Genomic DNA, 17,785 nt, shown 5'->3' with positions numbered 1-17,785 from the left:
TTCTTTTGTTCTTTGAGGTCATGGGCCCTGAAAGAACTGGTTCCCCACGTGCGCTCCCCATCCCCAGGCACTTGCATCCGTTGTGATGCGAGTGGCTGGGTTTTGTAGCCAATGAACCCCTCTCCGCAGGTTCTCTGGGGATGCCCACCAACGCAGGCATGTTTTCGCCGCGCTTGGAATGTACATTCTTGTCCCTAGAGAGGACCGCTTTTTGTCCCACGTGGATAGGACTGAGGCTTGCAGGGCTCTGGTGTGAGCCTGGGCCCATGCCACTCCTGGAATGCCTGAAATCAAGCTTCCCAGGAGAGACCTGGCTTCCCGAATTGTGCATAATTGTTTCCGTAAAAAGGTTTTGACTAGCAGTCGGATTTTTTGTATTCTCTCCTCGGTTAGGCAGGAGCATTGCGATTCTGAGTCGAGCGTTATACCCAGAAACGTTTTCTGTTTGTCGGGATCTAGGCTGGATTTTTCCCAGTTTATGATCCGTCCCAAGGATTGGAGAAGTTCTAGCACTATCCTCAGGTGTTTTCGTTAGGAGTTCTCTGGACTCTGCTATTATTTGGACCGACTTCTTCCTCAGGTAGGCGGCTACCTCCGCCATAATTTTGGTGAAGATTCTGGGTGTTGAGGAGATCCCGAAGGGCAGGCATCTGAATCGATGGTGCTCTATTCCTTTGCCCATATCCACTGCGAGCCTTAGGTATTTCCGGGACCCCTCGTGGATCGGTACGTGGAAATAAGCATCCTTTAAATCGATGGATGCCCTGTAGGCTCCTTTGGGAATCAACTTTATCGTTGAGGAGATGGACTCCATCTTGAATATCCTGTATCTGATGCAGGTGTTCAGAGGTTTCAGGTTCACTATCATCCGCTGTTTCCCACAGGGTTTCCTTGCTAGGAAGAGCCTGGAATAATGGCCCTGGGTCTCCTCGTTTTGCGGTACGGGGGATATTGCATTTAGTTGTTGCAGGTCCCCAACGGTTTGCCTTAGTAGGTGTAACTGTTTGGAGCCTCCCGTGATAATGAATTTTCTTCTGGGGAGGGACACCAGTTCTATCCGGTATTCCTGCTGTAAGATCTTTGGGATCCATGGGCCTTCGGAAATCGTGGCCCCTTGATCCACAAAGCCCTCCAGCCTTGCCCCTACGGGGATGGCGTCAGGGTCTCTGATTTGGCTCCCCCTGGTGGGGGTAAAAGAGGATATTCCTTCCTCTGCCCCCCTTGGGGTAACTCCAGCGGCCTGTCTTGCCCCTGCCTCGGTAGGTCTCTGGCTGTTGCCTTGGGGCCCGGAAGAAGGTCTTCCCTCTCTGTGGCTTTTCTTCCGGGGTTTTTGGGGTGCATAGCTTATTTTTGACCACGATTTCAGCCATAACACTCTTCTGGCTGAGTTAGACCGGGCTGTAGCTGTCGCCGAGAGTTTGACAGTTTCGGCCGCGGCGTCCGCTAGGAAATTTGTTGCCATACGCAGGATCGGAAGGGAATCTAGGATCTGTTCCCTCGGCGTCTTATTGGTTAGGTGTAGCTGTTCTAGCCGTACCCTCAGAGTTCGCGCCACACAAGTGGCTGCGATCCCTGGCCTAAGTATGTTTGCCGCTGCCTCCCATGATTTCTTTAGAAGGCCCTCAGCTTTGCGATCCATGGGATCTTTTAACTGTGCGGCGTCCTCCACTCTTTTTGGATTATTTTGGTGATATTCTTGTGGACAGGGAAGGTATGCTTGCGCCTCTCCCCTAGTCCCCCAAATATCTCATCTTGTAGGGTACGTGGTTCTCTGGGCTCTTCCATTTTTAGTGTAGCCCTGACTGACTTAATCAATTCCATTAAGTCGTCCTGATGGAATAAGTATTTTTTGTAGTCCTCCTAATCTGAGGACTCCTCGGCCGCCTGTTCCTCTTGCTCCGACCGATGGAACTCTCTGAGTCGGAAGGCTCGTCAGGAACATACGCCCTTTTCTGGCGTTTCGCTGGCGGCGCCAGCTGTGACGTTAGGGCTGATCTACCTCTTCTTTCACCAGCTTCCTAACGTCCTCCTGATTCCTCTTTAACTAGCCTAGCTACGCATGCCTTGCATAGAGGCCTCTGGTACGTAGCTGGCAGTTTTATCCCGCAATCCGCGCATTTTCTGAGTTTTGTTCTGGGGGTGATGTCTTTTTATATCCCCCTGACAAATAAAGCATTTTTTGTGGGTAAATATGCAATTTTCCATACACAATACACTGGATATTTGCATTGTATTTTTGCGGGTACATATGCAATTTTCCATACACAATACACTGGATATTTGCATTGTATTTTTTGCGGGTACATATGCAATTTTCCATACACAATACACTGGATATTTGCATTGTATTTTTGCGGGTACATATGCAATTTTCCATACACAATACACTGGATATTTGCATTGTATTTTTGCGGGTACATATGCAATTTTCCATACACAATACACTGGATATTTGCATTGTATTTTTTGTGGGTAAATATGCAATTTTCCATACACAATACACTGGATATTTGCATTGTATTTTTGCGGGTACATATGCAATTTTCCATACACAATACACTGGATATTTGCATTGTATTTTTTGCGGGTACATATGCAATTTTCCATACACAATACACTGGATATTTGCATTGTATTTTTTGCGGGTACATATGCAATTTTCCATACACAATACACTGGATAATTGCATTGTATTTTTTGCCGCACTGGCTACTTACGGCCGCTGAGGCTGAGGTTTCAGCTGTCTCTGGGGCTGGAGCACTCATTACTATACCGGTGCTGCAGACACCCTGCGACCTGTAGTGCTGGTTTGCTCTGGCTTCTCTCAGGTTCCTATTTATTTATTTATTTTTTTTAAAAATTTCGCGCTCCTGCGCTAAGCCCCGCCCCCTCCGCTCCTGATGCAGATGCGATGACGTCATCGCGCTGGACACGTGACGCGGCGCCCCGCCCCCCGCCGTCGGAGGGCTTCCTGGAACGCCGCGCTGTAACTTCTGCAGGGAGGACGAGGGGGACTGAGGCTCCCGCTTTGTACCCCCCATGGGCCGCCGCGGGAGGAACCTGGCCCAGGGGTTACCACCCCATGTGGCGTCCCGGGAGTCGTCTGGCTGGGAAGGGAGGACAGGGTGAGCCACTGCCTTCCGATCCGCCTGTAAGTAATCCTGGCTGGCTTCTCCACCAGCTCCTCTCAGAGATCCTGCCTCCTGGCAGGACAGGAAGACACTGAGGAAAGTGGGGAAGGGGGGGAGCTTTTAACCTCTCAGTTTGTTCCTGTCCTATCAGGAGGAGGCAATCTCAATTGGTGCTGTCGTGGAGACGACTGGGGGAAATGTACCCATTGTGGCCCTATTGTTATATCTGAGTCCACAACGGGGCCCAAAATGAAAGGAGTAGTCAGTGTCTTTCAAAACAGAAATTTTGCTTGAAGTCCTTTTAGGCCCCATAGCACACATGTAGAGTTCTTGAGCACCCAAAACCATAGAAAACCCCCACAAATGACCCCATTTTGAAAACTAGACCCCTTAAGGAATTTATCTAGGGGTGTACTGCATATTTTGACCCCACAGTTTTTGAATGAATTCACACCCAGCAAAAGGAAAAAATTGTGATTTTCGTTTTTTCGGCAATTCTGTCATTTTAAAAACAGCTTTTTTTGTACAGCACACATATGAAGGAAGACTTGCACCCAAAAATGGATACCCCTGTTTGTCCCGTGTTCAGAAATATACCCATTGTGGCCCTAATCTTATGTCCGCATGCACAACGGGGCCCAAAATAAAAGGAGTAATCGGTGGCTTTCAGAACATAGATTTTGCTTGAAGTCCTTTTAGGCCCCATTGCCCACTTGTAGAGTTCTTGAGCGCCCAAAACCATATAGAACCCCCACAAATGACCCCATTTTGAAAACTAGACCCCTTAACGAATTTATCTAGGGATGTACTGCATATTTTGACCCCACAGTTTTTGAATAAATTCAAGCAAAGCAAAAGGAAAAAAATAGGATTTTCATTTTTTGGGCTATTGTGTCAATTTAAAAACAGTTTTTCTTGTACAGCACACATATAAATGAAGGCTTTCACCCCAAAATGGATACCCCTGTTTGTCCCGTGTTCAGAAACATACCCATTGTGGCCCTAATAGACTTACAGGACCCATGGCTAGGCCTACAATGAAAGGAATACCCGTTGGATTTCAGGGTACCGCTGAATAAATTTCAGGCCCCATTGCCCACTTATAGAGCCATTGAGCGGCCAAAACTATAAAGAACCCCCTCAAATGACCCCATTTTGAAAACTAGACCCCTTAACAAATTCATCTAGGGGTGTACTGCGTATTTTGACCCCACAGTATTTGAATGAATTTAAGCAAAGCAGAAGGAAAAAGTTACGATTTTCAATTTTTTTGGCAATTTTTTCAATTTAAAAACAGTTTTTTTGTACAGTGCACATAGAAATGAAGACCTTCACCCCAAAATGGATACCCCCGTTTGTCCCGAGTTCAGAAACATACCCATTGTGGCCCTAATCTACTTACAGGACGCATGGCAAGGCCTATAAAGGACGGAACACCTGTTGGATTTTAGGGCACAACTGAATAAATTCCAGGCCCCATTGCTTATTTGTACAGAATAAAGATTGACTCCCTAAAAATCCCCCCCCCCCTCCGTGCCCTTTTTGGCGTTCGCAAATCTTAGATAAAAGTAAAAATGTGAACTGTGTAGTATTTCCGAAGACAGGGGTAATTACGGAGGCTGGTTGGAATGGGCCCATGGGGCAATAAAACCGGGTATCCCCCCCCCCCCCTCCTCTCATGCTTTTTGGGGGTATTTCGTGACCTCAGTAGCGGGTATGGGGTGTAAAAAGTGGCGCACTGCGAGTCTCCGTAAGCTTGATGAGGTGCGGCGGTCTCACACAGAAGGCGCTCAACAAGGTGCTCCTGGAACTGCAGGAAGGCGAGCGTTCCCGGGGCTTCTTGTAAATTGCGTATTACAGGTAGCGGTCTGAATAACGTCGGGCTCACGCGGGTGCAGGCGGAATCCGCTTGCGGAGGCCCACAGCGGATCCCATCTGTGAGCCCGGCTGTGACCCTGCGTACGGCTGCGTAATGTACTGCGCATAACTGCCTACTCACACAGGCGGTCATGCGCAGTACACCTTTGTTTGTATTTCCCGCACCATCGCTTAGCGATGACACGGGTACCCGCAGCCCGTATATAATGTAGTTGCGTATGGGCAGCGGGTATATCCACGACCATGGAGCACAATAGGCTCTATGTTGCCGATATCCGCGGTAAAATAGAACCTGCTGCGTTCTCTTTTCTGCGAGTGGATTACATAATTCCAACCCACTAATGTGAGCGGAATTGTGTAATCCAATGCGATTGATCTGCGTATTACCGCAGATCAGATGCATGCAGAATCCGTAATTCCTATCCAGTCATGTGAGACCGGCCTAAGGTAGATCGCTACCTTTTTATCACGTGACCGGGGACCGCTCAACGAGGCCACCCGTCACTGCTCCAGGCTCTCTGTGACCGTTGGTCGCTGGGAGCAAGGAGATTTTAAGTTTCCTGGGCTCCCTGACTCCTGCGCATGTGTCCGGCTTTTTGCCGGCAATCGCATGTGCAGAATTCGGGAAGGTCCACGGAGGAAGATCGCGTCGGGGTTCAAATACGCAGGCCTCCGGTAAAAAGTTTCATCTCCTCTCACCGATCGCATCAGTGAGGGGAGATGAAACTTCAATTTTTTTTTTTTTTACTTTTACGTGATCGCCATTATTGGATAATGGCGAACACGTGACCAGGAACGGCTCACCGCGGACCCCCGTGAAATCTCCATGCTCTTGGCTACGTTTTGTAGCCAGGAGCAGGGAGAATTTAAATTATCCTGGCAATCCACAGCTTTTGCGCATGCGCCCGCCATTTTGGCGACGGGCGCGTGTGCAGAAGCTGTGGTAAGGTCCGCGGATAAATCTGGGGGCCTTAGGTACGTACTTTCATCCTCCCTCACAGATATGATCCATGAGGGGAGATGAAACGTACGCTTTTTAAACTTTTAAAAACTCTTTTTCCCTTTTTTTTTTTTAAACTTTTTTTTCACTTTACATGATCACTGTCATCCATTGGATGACAGTGATCATGTCCCCGGTATAATCTCTCTGCTCCTAGCTACACATGGCAGCCAGGAGCAGAGGGATCTTAAATTTCCCGGGGCTCGAGCCCGTCTGTGCACGCGCCCGATGTCAATCATCGGGCGTGCATGCGCAGACGGGGATTCGGGTCCCGGGACATCGGGACACCGCTGAGGACTGGGGTTGAGTATTTTCACCTTCCCTCATGGATCCGATCCATGAGGGGAGGGGAGGTGAAACTGGCTTTTTTTAAACTTTTTTTTTAACTTTTTCGCGATCGCCGCTAACCATTGGATAACGGCGATCGTGGTACCGGGCACCGCTCACCGCAGTCCCCGCTGACATCTCCTGCCTCCCGGCTACCTACAGGAGCCGGGAGCCAGGAGATTTTAAATCTCCCGCGCCGCCGGGCCTTCTGCGCATGCGGCTGACGTACCGCCGCCTGGCGCGCATGCGCAGAAGACCGGCTTCGGGCCCCGGAGCGGCAGGAGAGCGGGGAGCAGCGTGCCGATCCATCAGAGCAGCTGAATCTTTAACTTTTGTGTACTTTTATTTACTTTTTTTGCGATCGGCGCTATCCATTGCATAGCGCCGATCGCAATGCTGGGGGGGTGTCCGAACAGCCCGGGATGACAGCTCCATGCTGTCAGCAACCTGCGGACACCGACAGCATGGAGCTGTCACGTCCAGAGCCCGAGGGGCATTAGTCTCTGCAGGAAGCATGTTTTTACGTCCTCAGAGAATAAAGCCCACTTCGGGAGGACGTAAAAACACTATGGGCTGGTCGTTAAGGGGTTAACACCCTATAAGCTTCCGTGATGGCTGACTGGATCCACCTGCCAATCGAGCTCTTAGCAGCTTTTTTGCCCCCGTTTCCTTGAAACTGCAGAAACAAATTTTTGTCCTTTTTCCACTCATCCGTGGAGGAAATATACTGTAATATTGCCCTTCTCACATCCATGGGATATTCGTGTTCCTTCCTATTTTTTGGGTTGTTACAGAAAGATGGAATTATTATCTCTTGAGATCTGGAAAAAAGGAAACTACCTTGGGAAAAAACAAGGGCTCTAACCGGAATACTATTTTCACCAGTGTCCCTAAAAAAAAAAAAAAGAAGATTGGATAGATAGAGCCTGCAACTCGCCCACTCTCCGTGCTGTGGTGATGGCTACCAAGAACTCAGACTTCCAGGTCAGGAATTTAATAGGAATGTCCACTATAGGCTCAAATGAAGGACCTGACATTACCGATAATACAAAGTTCAGATCCCAAGGAGGAACTGAACAGGGTATTTTAGGTTTTAAGCGGCAGGCTGATCTAAAAAATCTCGTAACCCAGCTGACCTCTGATAGTCTGGCATCTGGAAAAACACTAAGCACTGCGACCTGCACCTTATGAGAGTTGGGTGATCGCCCTAAATCTAATCCCTCCTGAAAAATTCCAGTATTGTACATGTATCTGGAGAGGAGGCTATAAGCTGTCTAGCTTCACATCAGGAGGAGAATTTTCCCCATACATTGAAATAAATCCTATTAGTCGTCTGTTTCCTACTAGCCAACAGGGTATCTACCACTCTACGGGAAAACCCTTTCTTTAGGAGGAGAGACTTTTCAATAACCAAGCCCCGAGATGCCCATTCTAGTTGGTAACCCACTCTTAGGATCTCCGCAATCCAGGCATTGTTGCCTAAAACAGACCATCTTCCCGCAAAGACCAGTAGTCTTGCCTCCACTGCAATGGCGTCCTTGTTTATGCCCCCCAAAAATTTGTCCGAGAGGGGTTGAGGAGGAAAAAAATTTCTAAAAAAAAAAAACCTTCTTTACTTTTTCTCTTTCGGAAACCCTCCTATTTTATCCGAGGCTTTTTCCAGAATTCTGTCCACATGAGGCCCAAAAAGAAACTGCCCATGGAAAGGCAATGAACACAACTTTGCCTTAGAAGCTGCATCCCCGGACCACGTTTTCAGTCATAACAAAAAAAAAACTTTTTTTTTTGTTTCTTCTTAATAGATGCTGCTGCAAGGTTATCCGCCTGTTAAGCAAACATCATAAGGCAGTAAATCCCTGTGCAGTAAACCATGACTCTGTGAAGGTGCCGCACTGCTACTTACAACACCGGAGGTACCAGCCTGTATAGGGTTCTCAGGTCCTGGAGCGCTCATGTTAGATAGGGAGTGCCGAATGCTCTCTTTAGTGCAACACACACGTTTCCGAGTTCAGCATCACTTTCTGGTGTTCTCTCAGCTCTTTTATTTGAATTTGCCGCCCCGGACTTCCTGCATCCGCCACCGGCGGGGTAACAGCAAACTCCGCCGGCCATCGACGAGCGGGAAGTGCAGACCCGGCTGGCAGGACCAGAGAACAGGGTGAATGACGGGCCCCACACTTAGCGCCATGCGCTGCGAGAAGGAAGACGGCCTGGGAGGGCTACTTTAGTGAACAGCGGACCGAAGGTAACGCTCCAGGGAAGGCCTCCTCTTTCTCTCTGTCTCTCCCCTCGGGAGTCCTTCCATTGACAGGACGAATACTGAGGAGGGTAGGAAGGCAGGTGGGAACCTTTAAACCTCTCGGTGTACTTCCTTTCCTATCAGGGGAATATAATCTCTGGTGCTGTCAGGGAGACTATTGGGAAAATACACGACTTGTAAGACAGAAGCAGCAGGTGGAAGAGCAAAATACATCACATACATTTAGCAAATATACATCACATACACTTGCCCTTAGCAAATATGAGCTATATAGCGCACACAAAAACCACCATAAGCCCAGATCCAGGCCCAACTTGTGAAAATACACAACCTACCACACACTTATAAGCTGCCCACTGACATTCTGGGCGAACGGGTGTTCTGCCATATATCACTATAGTCTACTAAAGTCTGCCTATACCTCCCTACAGAACCAAGAGCACATTAAAGGGGTGTCCCACAAAAAAATATTGTTTATATGTAAATTCAGCCCATAATTTAAAACTTTTTTGTATTTACATCAATTTAAAAGGTTTCTATCCCCAGATAGCCCAGGACTAATGTTAGAATAGCGCCACCTGCTGTTTCTATTGAAGAGCCTGTGTCCAGTCCACCTCAGTAAATATTTCAAGGTAGTCACACCTACTCAGTCTTTTTTTTGTAGGGACCCTCTCACTCTCTTCTGACAGAGAAGACACAGCAACTTCAGAAGCAGCAGCTCATCACACTATAGAGACTTTCACATACCCAGAGGGCAGAGAGAGAAGCAAGACTGAGCATGTGTGACCACCTTGGAGCAATTATAAGGTGGGCATAACAGAGGCAGAAAGTGGCACTATTCTAACATTAACCTTGAACAATCTGGTTAAAAATTTCTTAACCGCTTTGCACAAGAAAACGTTTGGTATGTCCTCTTTTTTTAAGATACGCAATGCCAAAATTGTGGGTTTTTTGTTCACAGACACTACAAAAAAATTGAAGGAAAAAATATTTGCATGTACCTCATAATAGTATCAATAGAAACTACTGCTCACCCCATAAAAAACAAGCCCTCACACAGCCCTGTCAATGGAAAAGTAAAATATAATCACAAAACACAATTTCATTTTAAAGGGTTTTTTTTGGTATTTCCACAAACGAACTGACCCACAGAATAAAACTATCAAGTAATTTCTATTGCCCCATAAACGCCGTAAAAAAAAAAAAAAAAAAAAAAAAAAAAAGGAAGAACAGCGCAATTGATCTTCTCCCATTTTACCGGACTTTGTAAGTGTTTTTCCGTACATTTATAGCTCTTGGAGGGCGGGGATGGAAAAATGAAAATGAACAAAATAAAAAGGTCTCAAAATAAAAGGTTTAATACAAAAGCGGTTAATGATTAGGAGTGGAGTTTAACAATATTTTTGTGGGACAACGCCTTTAACTCTAGAGGGCCAATTCACAAACTTTTAACCCAACCTGCGAATCGCTGCATTAGGATGAATTGGCTACATGCAAAACATTGAATGTGGCTAAATGACTTGCTCATATGTAAAACACACTGTGTAATGCCTCATGAGCTCCAACATCTAAACATTTAGGGGTCATCCCTCTTAGGATCCTTCAAGTGTTGGGGCTGCCAAAACAAACTCTTTAATTCTTGACGTCTACATTCCCTCATAGACTCGCAAAACTGGAGTACAACTTTTTGCAAAATCTACACCAGCCCCCAGCTCCGTCCCAACAGCACGACTTCTAAGCCAATATTACACACTGGATAATACTTTCTGGGGGGCCTCAGAAAAGCACCGCTTGGTAGTCCTAGTTATAAGGCTCTGGGCGCAGAATACATATGGGCTTCTAGTTCGAGGTCAAGCATATTGCGTGTGCTGCTGGTCAACCTCCACTAGGTGACGCATGTCTGGAGATATCCTCTATCCCTATGGAGCCATATACAGTATTCTGTACCTCTGGATATAATTTGAGACATAAGGAGGTACAATAAGGTCTTGTGCACTTGTATAGGCGCAGTATTACTGTTTCATACAACTTGTAATGTGGTCAGATGCACAAGTCCAAAAATTACTGAAGGAAAAAGCAATGTAGATCTCAGCCTCAAGGTAAAGCTAGGCACTCACTAGCCATAAGCGCAAGTTGCCCTCGCCACCAGTGTGTACTATCCAATTCCAGTTCTATCCGTTCGGTGGTGTCCGACTCTTGGATACTCTATAGGCCAGTCCTCTCCATGCTTCTCTACGGCTGCTTTTAATTGCCCGAAGTCCATTCCCGTGTCCTTCCTGATGGTGTCCAGCCAACGTGTCCTTTTATCACAGACAATTCCAAGTAGCTTCTCTTTTTCCATCGAATGCGCCCTCATGACGTGTCCCAAGTAAATCAGTCTCTGTCTTGAGATTTTGCCTTCCATCGACACCTCAAGGTGGATACGGTCCAGAACAGCTTTGTTGGTGACCCTAGCTGTCCAGGGGATTCATAGAGAGGTTTTCTGAAACACGAGAGCTCGAAAGCCACAATTTTCCTTCTGTGTACTATCCTCAATGCCATGTCTCACAGCCATGTGTTACAATCGGGAAGACAATGGCTGTGGTTAACCATCCTTGCACTTCCATATTGGGTCCATGCCCATGATCATATACCCCACTGCTAATCTGCAAGCTGTCACTATGATTGATGAGGGACCCAAGGAGTACAAAACTATTAACCACTTTGATTTCCTTGTTATCCAATATACACAGAATCTACTACACTGAAATGCTTTGTCATGTTCCATTTCTCGTCCGTGAGATAGGGATAGGACATACTAGGAGTTTTTAGTTGAGAACCACCAGTCCATGTGAAGTATAAAGTCCACGTACATAGCCTTAAAATGGGGCCGTATGCTGTCCATGGATTAACATGGACAGCACATGGCCCCCAATAGGCTGTGTGCTGATAGGCCTGAATAAGGCTTTGGGAGGCTGGGTAGAAGAGGAATTTTCTGTTTTAAGGCCGGCTGCACACGACCAGGTTCGAATTGTGGAATCCACGAACATCACCGTACTGACGATCTGTGGTATTCTGCACACATGAGCAGACAGCAAATGCGATTTCTGCGAATGGATATAAAATCGCAGCATGTTTTATTTTTGTGTGGATTCTGCATAACAGCTTTCATTGAAGTCAATGGAAGCCAGTTGACCCTCGGTCCATCCGCAGTGCACATTGCGGATAGGTTGCGCGTCCGCTGGCCAGAGACAGGGCCAGATACCCCTGCGGGCTCCCGCATGCGGAATCCGACCCGTCTGTGTAAATTTGTAATAGGTCAAAGAAGGTACAACCAGTCATATAATGTATAACCAGGTGGCATCAATGCCAGGAAACTCAGCACAAAAAGCAAGCAATAAAGCTGCTCCACGAATCCTGTGATGTAAGCGCTGTCCTCCACCCGCTATCAAAACAAGGAATTAAATGTAATATAACTCAGTGAAGGGTCATAAAGGAGATGATGGAGCGAACGTTCAGTATCAGACACAAGGGGTGGATTGCCGGTCAGAGAAAAAAAAAAAAAAAAAAACATATTTCTGCCCTTACAAAAGTAACAAATGACCTGATGACTGCAAAGTCGAGAGGTGATTACTCTCTACTAATCCTCCTTGACCTGTCTGCTGCATTTGACACTGTCGACCATAATCTCCTTCTCACTATGCTCCACTCTATTGGTCTAAAGGATACTGCTCTCTCCTGGTTCTCTTCCTACCTCTCTGACCGCTCGTTCAGTGTTTCCTTTGCTGGTTCTATCTCTGCTCCACTTCCTCTCGCTATCGGGGTACTCCAGGGCTCGGTCCTTGGTCCCCTTCTTTTCTCTATCTACACAGCCCCAATTGGACAAACCATCCACAGATTCGGCCTCCAATACCATCTCTATGCTGACGACACCCAAGTATACACCTCCTCTCGTGAGATCTCTGGACCATTCCTCCAAAATATCACCGACTGTCTGTCCGCTGTCTCTAACACTATGTCCTCCCTTTTTCTCAAACTAAACCTCTCTAAAACTGACCTCCTTGTCTTTCCACCTTCTAACCGACCTCCCCTCAACATCTCCATTCCAGTGTCTGGCACCATCATAACCCCCCGACGGCATGCCCGATGCCCTGGGGTCACACTGGACTCTGACCTCTCCTTTGCCCCCCATATCCAATCTCTGGTCCAAACATGCCACATGCACCTCAGAAATATTGCTAAAATACGTCTGTTCCTAACCACGGACACGCTAAAGACGCTCGTGGTTGCGCTCATCCACTCCCGGCTTGACTACTGCAACTCGCTACTCATCGGCCTCCCCCGTACTAGACTCACTCCAATCCAATCCATCCTAAATGCAGCAGCTAGACTCCTTTTTCTATCCAGTCATTATTCAGACGCCTCTGCATTATGCCAGTCGCTGCATTGGCTGCCCATCCACTGCAGAACTAAATTTAAACTCCTCTACCTCACTTACAAAGCTCTGCATGGCGCTGCGCCACCATACATCGCCTCCCTACTGTCAGTACATCACCCAGCCCGCTCACTCCGATCGGCTAACACACTCAGACTAAACACCCCTGTAATACGAACCTCTCATGCTCGCCTACAGGACTTCACCAGAGCAGCACCCATCCTCTGGAATGCTGCACCCCAAGGCATCCGGACAATTCCCGATGCACGAGATTTCAGACGTGCCTTAAAAACGCACCTCTTCTACTTCCAGTGTTGCAGCACATTTTCATTGCCCTGCATCGATCATTGAAATGAATGGGATGCGTTAAAAAGCGCCAATAAAAACGCTGTGTACAGGATTTTTAACATCGATTACTATGCCAGCGGGAGGAGAAAAAGAGGGGGGGACTTCAGCTTACTTCGCCAACATTGTTATTGCACAAAATTTGCAGCAAAAACGCAGGCAAACGCTCAGAAAAACGCTGCTTGTAAGTACCACGGTGTTTTGGACCAGACATTTTTTAGGGATTTTACGGTACCCATTTTATTTTTCAACTACCAAAATTATTTTTGCTGCGTTTCACCCGTTTCCACTGTAACTGGAATATCCATACGAGCCTCAGTTACAGGGAAAATATCCCCCTATAGTAACAGTAGTCACTAACAGAGCTGATCAGGGTCTGCTAGGACCCCGCAGCTCTGCCGTGGTGGGGAGCACCTGGCAGTCTTGTGATCACTGGGTCAAATAGCGGAAATGGCACTTTCTCTATTCGCTCCAGTGTTTATTGAGCGCTATGTAGCCCTCAAGAAAGAAGGCAAAAGTGGTTAAAAACTGCTTCTGCATCCTCCTCCGGGTTCTCAGCTGTGACTAACACCCAAGGACCTGACCTGCTCCTGCTAGACTGCAGGAGCTTTAATTTTTTTCCCCTTTCTTTTTAACTAATCAGCCAGGCTTATAGCCCAGTGCCGTAAATTCATGGCGCTTGGTTCTTACTGGGTTAAACACTTTTAACCAACCTTATACCACCTACTGGATGGCTTCCTTTGTGCCAATATTTTGCACCAAAATAGGGGATAATTTGCTGATTGGTGAGGGTCTCACCGCTGAGAACCCTACCTCTCTCAAGAAATGGCGTCCAATGCCCCTCTCTGCCTGGTCGCTTCACCCCACCCACCCACCCACCCTAGTGACATCACACCGAATGTAGCACTGGCTGAGCATGTGCGGACAGCACTCCATTCATTTCAATGGGGCAGACAAATACCTGAGCGCTTGGCTATCTCCACAGCCCCACTGAAAGTGAACGGAGTGTTAGCTCACTTGCATGCCCAGCGCTGCATTCCGTCTCCTCCACACCTCGTTAGTAAGGCACTAACTACTGCTGTGAAGACATGTAAACACTGCACACAGGACTGTTTGACGGGCAGATGTCATGAATCCCCCGGAACATAACCTCTATTACAGCTGCCTTGAACATAGGGTTATCCTCATGTAACTTGTATGCAAAGGAAAGTTTTGTGCAATTGTTAAAAGGAAGACTTTTCAATAAAAACAAGTTGAATTAACCCTTTCCAATCCACTGTCTGACGTCTGAAGACATTATGATTTAAGGCTGTACAGCTTCGATGTTGGAAGACATCCAGCGGGGTTCTCTTACTGTATATTGCAGCCTCTCTGCTGTTGGAGCCTATCCATTGTGTCACCTCATGCAGTACTGGCTTTAGCCAGCAGATAGCGCCGTTGTATAACAGCAGAAAAAGAGTAATCCCCTAGGAAAACCAGGATACAAATTGGATTGGAAAGGGTTAAAATACCAGTAGTTTGTCATGTTAGAAAAATAATTCACTTCAGATGTATTTCCACGGTCAGTGTGACCCGTTATCTGTACAATTCTTTTAGGGTGGAAAACTAAAATAATGTGGTTGCACAAGTGTTCACACCCTCTTATATTTGGGGATGTGGTTGTGCTCTGAATTAGCCAATCACATTTAAACTGATGTTATATAGTAGTCAGTACATGGCTGCCATTATTTACAGGGATTCTGATTTACCCCATAAAACGTTCAGCTCTTCTAGGAGGATTTTGCTGATATTTTGTTAGTTGGTCCGTGAAGAGCTTACAGCACATCAAAGATCTGATCAGTCAGGAGAAGGGGGCCGAAAACTTCCCAAGGCATTACATATACCATGGAACACAGTGAATACGGGCATCAAGACATGGATTACATTTAGCACAGCAGTGACATTAGCACTGGACGTCGCTCAAAACTGATAAAAACACTAGAGGAAAACAGTAAAGGAGCTGCAGGAGTTTCTGGCTAGTGCTGGTTGTGTGGGGCATGTGACAACCATCTCCCGTATTCTTCATATTGGCTGTTCAAGACAGAAGGCTTTGCTAACAAACAAACAAAAAAACCCATCCAAGCTCGGCTACATTTTCTCAAAACCTCCATCAAGTCTGCCAAAAGTATGTGGGAGAACATGTTATGGTCTGATGGGACCAAGGGGGAACTTTTTGGTTTGATGTTTGGTACTGCACATCACCAGAAGACCACCAGTGATGATGGTGGGGCGGCATTATGCTTTGGGGCCATTTTTGTTGTTGCTGGAAATGAGAATGTAGTCAAGTTGGAGGGAATTATAAACAGTTCCATATATCAGTCCATCTTGGCACAAAACCTTCAGGCCTCAGCTACAAAGATGAAGAGGAATTTCACCTTTCTGCAAGACAACAACCCAAAGCAGACCGCCAAATCAGAGAATGGCTTCACCAAAAGGAGAACAGAGTTTTGGAACGGCTCAGCCAGACCTGAAGGCCACTGAAGATCTGTGGGTTGATCTGAAGAGGGCGCCACACATGAGATGGCAATCTGACAGATTTGGAGCACTTTTGCAAGGAAGAGCGGGCAAAGATTGCCAAGTCAAGCTGTGCCAAGCTGATGGACACGGACCCAAAAACACTGCATGCTGTCATAAAGTCAAAGGGTACATCAACGAAGTATTAGTTTTTGGGGTCTGATTTATAACACCACATTTATTTTAGGCTTTTTTTTTCACCCTAAAAAGCTTTCAGTTTGCTCCTCACTGGCACGGTACAGGTAACGGGCACATTGAAGTCTGAAATGATCCATCTCTGTCAGATTGTTTAACCCTTTCCAATCCACTGTCTGACATTTAAAGACATTATGATTTAAGGCTGTAAGGCTCCGATGTTGGAAGACATCCGTCGGGGTTCTCTTACTGTATATTGCCAGCCTCTCTGCTGTTGGAGTCTATCCAACGTGTCACCTCATGCAGTACTAGCTTTAGCCAGCAGATAGCGCTGTTGTATAACTGCAGAAAAAGAGTAAGTCCCCTAGGAAAACCAGGATATAAATTGGATTGGAAAGAGTTAACAGGACACAAATATACATTGTAGCCGGGTGTGCAGACTTGTACCATCCCTGCATCACAGGCGCCTCGCCCGAATGGGCAGACGGAGTAGAATGTTGTAATGGCCATTACTGATCACCCGACTTACATCTCTGGGAGCGCTAACATAGAGCAGTAAGGCTGCCTTCACACTTCAGAAAAAGTGATGCCAGAGGGAGTGAAAACGCAGAATTATGAAACCAATGATTTTCAGTGGCTTCATTCCCATTTGCGATGTGGAGTAGAAAAAAATAAAAAAAAATAAATAAAAATCCCGATCGCGGGTGTGAAGGAGCCCTAAAACAACAAAGCAAAAAGTTGTTGCAGAGAAGGGCATCCCGGAACACAACACAGGATACAATGTACTGTTTATAAATACTCCTTATTAACCCCGCGCGGCCCCTGGTGCAAGGAAGTGTAGTGAGCTCACGAATCACAGCGGACGGCCTCCGCCACATTGCGCTCGTTTCAGGATTTCTTTTTTGCAGATGGCACACAGAGTGGAAAAAAAGGCCACCCCACGGAGCCGCAGCGGTGAGAACTGTCCATAATGTGGACTTGTAATGTTTAACCCAAGAGCGACCCTGGCCATGATACACAATCACAAGTGCAAACATGTACACACGGCTACAGGAACCTGGGGGAACGCAGTAATGGCGCCCGCGCCAATGTCTGGGAGATCGAGAACCTGCAAATGCCATCATATACATGCGAGTATACAGTCACATGGTTATATATGCTGGGGCTATAGCATAGCACATATGGTGGTAGGACTACACGTCCCAGCAGGGCACACCAACTACTGACCGGGGCATGCTGGGACTTGTAGTCCTGCAGCGTCAGACATGACAAGTCTTGAAGGAACTTCTTTCGGCTGAAGCACAGCAGCCCGCGGTGCAGGCGGGGAGTAAGTGCCCAACTCCCGTGGCCTCTGCCCCCTCCGCTACTCCCCGCGCACGGCAGCGGCTGCACTGACCTCTTTATCCGGGATCCACTGCGGCTCTTCCAGGCAGAAGGGACTTGCGAGCGCGCGGTTCTCGGGCAGCATGCGGAGCCCGCTGGGGGACCGGACCAGCTTCTTCCCATCTCGGTCGGTGGACATCTTTACTCCCTTCCACCAGCGAACCCCTGCCAGCCAATCAGCTCCCAGCTCTCCCATTACTGACACATACCGTGCGACCAATCAGAGAGGAACAGAGACGCATACGTGAGCTCTGATTGGTAGAAACACCCTTTGCAAGACATTAACTCTTTACCATACTTTCCATGGAGGACCAAACCCTGCTTATTCATCTGCTTAGTCTATCTGCTTACTGGTATTT

The 17,785-nt window shown here is 47.2% G+C and overlaps 1 protein-coding gene across 2 annotated transcripts in view; it reads right to left on the bottom strand.

Annotated features, from left to right (window-relative positions):
* Positions 1-17,668, bottom strand: part of ZFYVE21 (zinc finger FYVE-type containing 21) — a 51,528-nt gene extending 33,860 nt beyond the window's left edge. Inside the window, exon 1 of one of the 2 annotated variants that reach the window (XM_066608132.1) lies at positions 17,440-17,668. In XM_066608132.1, the coding sequence (XP_066464229.1) occupies positions 17,440-17,622 (183 nt within the window). In that variant the 5' untranslated portion in view covers positions 17,623-17,668. The remainder of the gene's footprint in view (positions 1-17,439) is intronic. The other variant, XM_066608133.1, reaches the window with a different exon arrangement.
* Positions 17,669-17,785: the final 117 nt, after the last annotated feature.

Source organism: Eleutherodactylus coqui, chromosome 6 (genome assembly GCF_035609145.1).
Source record: "Eleutherodactylus coqui strain aEleCoq1 chromosome 6, aEleCoq1.hap1, whole genome shotgun sequence".
NCBI classification, from domain to species: domain Eukaryota; kingdom Metazoa; phylum Chordata; class Amphibia; order Anura; family Eleutherodactylidae; genus Eleutherodactylus; species Eleutherodactylus coqui.
Note: the sequence above shows the minus strand (reverse complement) of the source record. Positions and strands in the feature narration are given on the sequence as shown.